Raw genomic sequence first — 8,452 nt, 5'->3', positions numbered from 1 at the left:
ATATCTCTTATGCATACTTTTGACAATAAATAAAATCAGAATTTGTTCTTACTTGCTTGCCTGGGTAAATAAAGGTTATAGAAATGTAAAAAAAAAAAAAAAAAAAAAAAAAAAAAATGAAAACCGATACCGATATTTTCCGATATCACATTTTAATGCCGATATCGGCCGATAATATCGGTAGGCCGATAATATCGGACATCCCTAATAGTAACTTGTTTATATTTTCTCATTGGCCTCTATCCTCCTATGAATTCAATTGATTCAAGATTCAAGAGGTTTATTCATCACATACATACACGAGACATATATAGTGATTGTGCATTAAAACTATTATTCACACTTTGTCTGGGGACCCCCTGGATCCCCCTCAAGGGCCACTGGTGGTCCCTGGACCCCATGCTGAGAACCACTGTACTATATAATAGAACAGAATAGAATAGAATGGGCTACAGCTAGTTTCCAAGTGAGAACAGTAACATTTCAAAAGGAACCGAGTTGATTTCCTCTGGCAATGTTTGCTAATGCAGTAACTGACTTGCGCAAATACGCTTGTGTCCAAACCGTTCCCTATAGCAACAGAATTCCAGTGAAACCATCTATAACGTTTTGGAATGAAACCTGTCTTTTGCATTTCATAAAGTGTCTACTGTATGAGTACCATAATATACTCAACTAAATCACAATCAGGGTTTAAAAGCTAGCGGAGGCATGCCTGGGTGGCTTGGCAGCATTCCTCTCCGCGAGAAAGACTGGTTAGTCGAGAGAGCAGGATGTCACAGGGAACTCAGCCAGTCTGAGGAATGTGAAACATTCCTGCATGAAGCCAGAACACAACCGTTGTTAACAGAACTCAGTTTAGGGTGACAATAATGTGGTCAAGAGGCATGGTTTCTATCTTGTGCCTGAACTGGCGTGGCTTCTTTTATTCACATATAAGCAGCAGTTGTACAACTCTTCTCTCTCTGAGAGACGTTGGAGGAGAGAACGAAAGGGGTGGGCACCTTTCCTTTTATAGTTGCCCTAAGGTAGAATACTGGGTGGCTCCGCCCAGAGCGCCCTCCAGTGGGGACAGATATATATGCAACAAGGCAATCACTGGTGGAGACAATTATCTACGCAGGTAAACAGTTACTAGTGTAAACAGTCATATGTACAGTTAGACAGTTACTAACAATCCTATACAGAGTCTCTGATCTCAACAACCGTGTTTTCAACTTATTACATCAATAGGTTTAAAGAGCTCATTGCACTCAACATGAGGTAATCATTATGTGGAGCAAAGTGCACCATTGTGACATTTCTTGAAGCAGCAGGAATCTGCCAGTGCAGTAAGATAAAAGATAAAAGATATCTTCAAATCAGCTTGATAAGTCGGAATACAAGACAGACTAATTAGTTGAGCTTGACACTGTGAAGGGACTTGATAGAGATTGATAGATAACTACTTAAACTACTTAATAGTTGTTGTTGTTGTTGTTGTTGTTGTTGTTGTTGTTGTTGTTGTTGTTGGGGAGGGGGAGACCCCCCCTCTCTCTGGATTTCCCTGATGGATGAGGGACAACAACAACAACAATTACTGACAAGGTGCCCTTTAGCAAGGCACTTAACCCCCAACTGCTCCAGTGGAGCTGCTCAGTGGCCATTAGCGGAATACTGTACTGGGTGTCTGTGTGTGTGTGTGTGTGTGTGTGTGTGTGTGTGTGTATGTGTGTGTGTGTGTGTGTGTGTGTGTGTGTGTGTGTGTGTGTGTGTGTGTGTGTGTGTGTGTGTGTGTGTACGTGTGTGCGTGCATACATGCGTGTGTGTGTGTGTGTGCATGTGCGTGTGTGTGTATGCGTGCGTGTCTCACTTCAATACATGGGCAGCAATGGAGAACTTTCACTTTTACTAGAGTACTTTTACTTAAAGCTCTATCTCTCTCCCTCCCTCCCTCCCTCCCTCCCTCCCTCCCTCCCTCCCTCCCTCCCTCCCTCCCTCCCCTCCCTCCCTCCCTCCCTCCCTCCCTCCCAGGAGAAGCACCCTCACCCTGGCCAGAAGTTTGGTGGTCAGAGGATGTGGGCCTACCTGCCAGACAACCGCGAGGGTAGGAAGGTGCTGAGACTACTGGACAAGGCCTTCAAACAGAACATCCTCTTCACCATAGCGACTAACCAGGAAGGAGAAGACGTGATCACCGCGACAGACATCCCCCTCAAGACCCTGCCGGACAGTGGCACCAAGACGTGAGTAGTGGACCTGTCTGTCTGTCTGTCTGTCTGTCTGTCTGTCTGTCTGTCTGTCTGTCTGTCTGTCTGTCTGTCTGTCTGTCTGTCTGTCTGTCTGTCTGTCTGTCTGTCTGTCTGTCTGTCTGTCTGTCTATTGTCTGTCTGTGTATCTACCTATCTACCTATCTGTCTGTCTGTCTGTCTATAGTTTGTCTGTCTGTGTATGTGTCTGTCTGTCTATAGTTTGTCTGCCTGTGTATGTGTCTGCCTGACTGTCTGTGTACCTACCTACCTACCTACCTACCTACCTACCTACCTACCTACCTACCTACCTACCTACCTACCTACCTACCTGTCTGTCTGTCTGTCTGTCTGTCTGTCTGTCTGTCTGTCTGTCTGTCTGTCTGTCTGTCTGTCTATCTCTCTGTTTATTTAATCTGTCCAGTCTGTATGCTCATTAATATCCATATGTCTGTCTGCCCTACTGTCGGTCTGGGGAGGGTGTAGAATACTCACACACTCCCATGCAATTTTATCTTTCCCCTTACCCCTTGTATCTGTCATTGTGTTCTTCTGTCCCCTGTGCCGCATTGTCCTGTGTGCTCCATTATCCTGTAGGCTGCTTCATTGTACTTTAGTAAATAACCCCATGTCTAGTGTCCTGCTATTGTACTTTGTGCTACTCTATCCGTGTGTTGGCTTACTGTTGTCTTATTGTCTGATTGTACTGTCTTGTCCTGCTGTGCCTTTTTGTATTATGATTTTTTATTCTTTTGACTGTACAGCACTTTTAGTTGGCTCTTGAGCTCTTGACTTGACATGCTGCCCTACTGTGGGTCTGGGGAGGGTGTAGACTACCACATGCTGCCCTACTGTGGGTCTGGGGAGGGTGTAGACTACCACATGCTGCCCTACTGTGGGTCTGGGGAGGGTGTAGACTACCACATGCTGCCCTACTGTCGGTCTGGGGAGGGTGTAGACTACCACATGCTGCCCTACTGTGTGCCTGGGGAGGGTATAGACTACCCTACTGTGGGTCTGGGGAGGGTGTAGACTACCACATGCTGCCCCACTGTCGGTCTGGGGAGGGTGTAGACTACCACATGCTGCCCTACTGTGGGTATGGGGAGGGTGTAGACTACCACATGCTGCCATACTGTAGGCCTGGGGAGGGTGTAGACTACCACATGCTGCCCTACTGTGGGTCTGGGGAGGGTGTAGACTACCACATGCTGCCCTACTGTGGGTCTGGGGAGGGTGTAGACTACCACATGCTGTCCTACTGTGGGTCTGGGGAGGGTGTAGACTACCACATGCTGCCCTACTGTGGGTCTGGGGAGGGTGTAGACTACCACATGCTGCCCTACTGTGGGTCTGGGGAGGGTATAGACTACCCTACTGTTGGTCTGGGGAGGGTGTAGACTACCCTACTGTGGGTATGGGGAGGGTGTAGACGACCCTACTGTGGATCTGGGGAGGGTGTAGACTACCCTACTGTTGGTCTGGGGAGGGTGTAGACTACCCTACTACTGGTCTGGGGAGGGTGTAGACTACCCTACTGTTGGTCTGGGGAGGGTGTAGACTACCCTACTGTTGGTCTGGGGAGGGTGTAGACTACCCTACTGTGGGTCTGGGGAGGGTGTAGACTACCCTACTGTTGGTCTGGGGAGGGTGTAGACTACCCTACTGTGGGTCTGGGGAGGGTGTAGACTACCCTACTGTTGGTCTGGGGAGGGTGTAGACTACCCTACTGTTGGTCTGGGGAGGGTGTAGACTACCCTACTGTGGGTCTGGGGAGGGTGTAGACTACCCTACTGTTGGTCTGGGGAGGGTGTAGACTACCCTACTGTTGGTCTGGGGAGGGTGTAGATTGTGTTCATAGGGACGACTGACCAAGCCGGAGGTACCGCTGCCGGGAATTGAACCCGGGTCTCTGCGGTGGTAGGCGAGTGCTTAGTGCTACACTAGCCATCCGCCCCAATATCCATATGTCTGTGTCTGTATCTTTGTCTTCTTTTCTGTCAATCAATCTGTCTATTTGTCTGTCTGTTGTCCCTCTGTATCAGGAGGTCTCTGTTTGTCCCACACAGTGTGTCTGTACAATGTCAGATGTCGTTGCATCGGATGCAGTTTGATATATATTTTTTTCTTCTGCTGGTTCAGTGACAGCTACCCGGACCCAGACTACCTGAAGAATGCCAAAAAAATACTGAAGGACAAAGGGATCGAGTAACAAACTCACACACAGATGGATGGATGGATGGATGGACGGACATATGGACAGACAGACGGACAAAGGTCCAAATAGATGAATCAAATCAGAATGAATTTAAGCTCAATTTACACAGGAGTGTGCAGTTCACACAGAGACATTGCTTACAATGTAGAAAACAAGCAGTGTGTAGTGACGGCCATCTGGCAAGGTTAAGGTGGGCCATGCAGAAAATAAAAAAGATGATTATTAAAAAATGACATAAAGATTACTAGGGCTGTCAGTTTATCGCGTTAATTAGATTAATTAATTACACAGCAAATTATCGCATTATGAAAATTAACTCAAAATTAATTACATATATATTTTTTTTTAATACATTTTTTTTTATCTCATTCATTCCATAAGAACGTAGAATACACATTTACAGACTTATTTTATATGCACCATTTGCATGTTCTTGGTATCTGATTCTAGGGACATCTATGGATCTCAGGGAATGTATTCCCAGTATCAGAAATACTGTGTCTGTTACTAGGCTTGAGTAAATTGTAATGAACCAAATGAGAATATCAATTAAAATTTTTTTATCTTTGACTGTGAATAACACTATGCTCAAATTGACCAGACCTGAAAAATCTAAGCAAATTAATAGATGGAAGATGATTAAACAGAAGGTTTTGTAGATACAGTACTGAATTCTGCCATCCGGACACATGCAATTTGAAATATGATTATAGAATATAGAATATCAGGCATAAAATGGTTATGCGATTAAAATGCGATTCATTAGATTAATTAATTACAAATCCTGTAATTAATTAGATTAATTATTTAAATCACCTGACAGCACTAAAGATTACATAAGAAATTGTGTCTTTTACTCTTTTGAAATTTGAAATAATCTTCTTTAAAAAAAATAGCCTTCCGTGACGCCCTCGTTGATGACGTCAGACGAGACGTTAGACGTCGAAGTTGAGGAGTTAAAAAGGCCCAGTACCATTTCAAAAATACATTTGAGCATAATATGGATTATAAATGTGTACAGCTGAAAGTTGTTTAGGTGTATGTACTAGCCTACTGTAGCAGCATCCCTTGCATCCTGCCATTGTGTTTGTTCTAAGTCAGCTGTTTTATAATCTCACCCTTGTGCGTCCTGTGTGCCGTCCTCACAGTCTTTAATAGCCGCGCAAAGGTTTCTACATGTATATTACCGGTGTTAGGTTTAATCTGAGACACTCTGTGCATTCATTGACATTGAACTCCTTCATTGACACTGAACTCATTCATTGACATTGAAATCCTTCATTGACATTGAACTCAAGAGCATCATCTTCTCCTGTTTTTAGATCTGTCACTGGCAGTGTGTGTGTGTGTGTGTGTGTGTGTGTGTGTGTGTGTGTGTGTGTGTGTGTGTGCGTGCGTGCGTGCGTGCGTGCGTGCGTGCGTGCGTGCGTGCGTGCGTGCATGCGTGCGTCCGTGCGTGCGTCCGTGCGTGCGTGCGTATGTGCGCATATATGCATGGCAAGCATGCATATGATAAAGAAAGAGAAAGTGGAACAGGGGTGTAGAGATTTTAAATGAAAGAGAAAATGTCAACTGATGTAATTTATTGGAAAATACTGTATTGCAACACTGTTCTTTTTGTTAATAAGCTGTGTAATCCATTTTTATTTTACCTGTACAGAAAATGATTAGCTTTAGTTATACATAATATAATATAATACATAATAATATCGTATGTTTCAGTTCAACTTCTTTGGCCTTGCGTGTCTCAATTGATTACCCATTGTGTTGTGTTACAAGCTGAATAAAACGATGGAATTTGGAATACATAATTTTTTCCCGTATGAATGTGTAATATCTGTGAAGAACATGCGTCTTAGCGAGGGGGAACAGAGATCCATCTCAAGCGTGCGTTTACTTGGACCTAAACATTTTGTTTGTACATTCTCCCTCTTGTGGTTCTATATGACATTGCATTTGTTGTACTTTTCTTCATGCATACTGTACTGAGCCGCTCTGAAGGATCGTACAGTAATGTTATAAGTGTATCTGGAGGCTTATATACAGTAATATGCTTATAATGTGTTTCTTGGTAAAAAAAATCTATTGGAAACTGTGCCATCATAGCTGTCATTTTATCAAGGATTTTTGTAATGTTGTTGGCTAGATTGTTTGTCAGGGGCGACAGTGGCTCGGGAGGTAGAGCAGTCGTCTGGTAATCCGGAGGTTCCCGGTTCGGTTCCCGGTTCGATTCTCCCGGGCAGCGTGTCGAAGTGTCCTTGAGCAAGACACTTAACCCCTAATTGCTCCTGATGAGCAGGTTGGCACCTTGCATGGTTGCCTCTGCCGTCTGTTTGTGAATGTGTGAGTGAGTGGGTAAAATGTGAGGAACAAATTGTAAAGCGCTTTGGAAAAAAGTGCTATATAAATGCAGCCATTTACCATTCATTGAAATCAGTTAATCATTGAAAAGTATTTCACTGGCATTACAATTATCACAGAATATTGGTATTGATATATGCTAGAATGGTCATTTTGTTTAATATAGGATAGACAGCGGTCAGGTGGCGTAACGGAGATTGCGTTCGTCACCAACCCCGGAGCGGCTGGATTCGCTGTTCCGGCGTTGTCACCAGCTTGGCTGGCCGTTCACACTAATACAATTGGCAGTATTAGAGGGTGGGAGAAGCTGGCGGGGTGGGTCCGGGTCGTTGTAAACAGCGACTCCTACAGTTCGGTCGGGGCGCCTGCTAAGCGCGGATAGGATCTAAGTGGGATAGTGTGATCCTTCCACATGCTACGCCCTCTCAGTGAGAATCCGCGCTGCCAGGTGAAAAGAAGCGGTTGATTGGCTGGACGTGTGTCGGAGGAAGCATGTGATAGCCTCCACTCTCCCAGACCGACTGTGGGGGGTAAGTGCGCAGCGACCAGGAAGGGGATTGGGAATTGGCATAACGACTAACATTGGGATGGGAGAAAATCTGAGGAAAAAGGAGGGGGAAAAATATCAATAAAAAAAAATATATAGGATAGACAGACTTTTCTTTTTAGATATTAGATTATTAAATAGACTATTTTATTAGTCCTCTACTACATTATTAAAGCCACACACTGTATATCAATATATTCAATATAAATATATATACATATATACACACACCTCATATACTGTATATCAATAAGGCCAATATATATATATATATATAATATCCACACCTCATATACTGTATATCAATATATCCAATACACTCATATATCACAGATGTGCGCTTTGGACAAAATGTTACCCATCGTTCTGCAGCATCTACAAAATTGCTCCAGCAGATTCTTTCTCTCTCTCTCTCTCTCTGACTAAATGTAAATGTAAATGTCTCTCTCTCTCTTTCTCTCTCTCTCTCTCTTCTCTCTCTCTCTCTCTCTCTCTCTCTCTCTCTCTCTCTCTCTCTCTCTCTCTCTCTCTCTCTCTCTCTCTCTCTCTCGTCTTTTGTCTCTTTCTCTCTCTCTCTCTCTCTCTCTCTCTCTCTCTCTCTCTCTCTCTCTCTCTCTCTCTCTCTCTCTCTCATCCTGGAGGAAGTTGAGAAGGTGCTCCGTTGTTTATTATCTATATTCCTCTCCTCCTCCTCCTCCTTGCCCTCCCTGCCGCTGCCACAGCCGTCGCCTCCCGTCTTATTGGTCCAGATTGCAGAGAGTGAACTTTCCCAGGGTGATGGCGAGGCCTCCCGCTTTTCCTCAAACTCAATTACGGCCGAGGCTTCACACACACACAATAAAGTCTAATCCGATTGGCCGCTCCCATTTGGGAGGGCCCTCGCCGTCCAGGGGCGCCTCTTAAACCACTTTCTCCTGGACGCACTCAAACACACTCATCCGTCGCAGCCTGTCACAGCCTGCCAGCAGCCCTCAGCCCTCAGCCCGGTGCAGGTGATGCAGGGAGCGGTAGGCGTCAAATCTGTCTTCAGCGCCGAACACACATACACTATAGAGACACACACCAGACACCAGCACACATAATGAGTCAATACACTAA

At 44.8% G+C, this 8,452-nt stretch overlaps 1 protein-coding gene across 1 annotated transcript in view; it reads left to right on the top strand.

The window, feature by feature from the left end:
- The window catches only part of dtx3la (deltex E3 ubiquitin ligase 3L a), a 25,859-nt gene extending 19,323 nt beyond the window's left edge, over positions 1-6,536 (top strand). The window contains exons 4-5 of the mRNA XM_084326036.1: positions 2,014-2,225; positions 4,371-6,536. Coding sequence (XP_084182162.1) covers positions 2,014-2,225; positions 4,371-4,440 — 282 coding nt within the window. The 3' untranslated portion in view covers positions 4,441-6,536. The remainder of the gene's footprint in view (positions 1-2,013; positions 2,226-4,370) is intronic.
- The last annotated feature ends 1,916 nt before the right edge of the window (positions 6,537-8,452 follow it).

Source organism: Notolepis coatsorum (assembly GCF_963971535.1).
Source record: "Notolepis coatsorum genome assembly, chromosome: 12".
Classification (NCBI taxonomy): domain Eukaryota; kingdom Metazoa; phylum Chordata; class Actinopteri; order Aulopiformes; family Paralepididae; genus Notolepis; species Notolepis coatsorum.
This window is presented reverse-complemented; position numbering and strand designations above follow the sequence as displayed.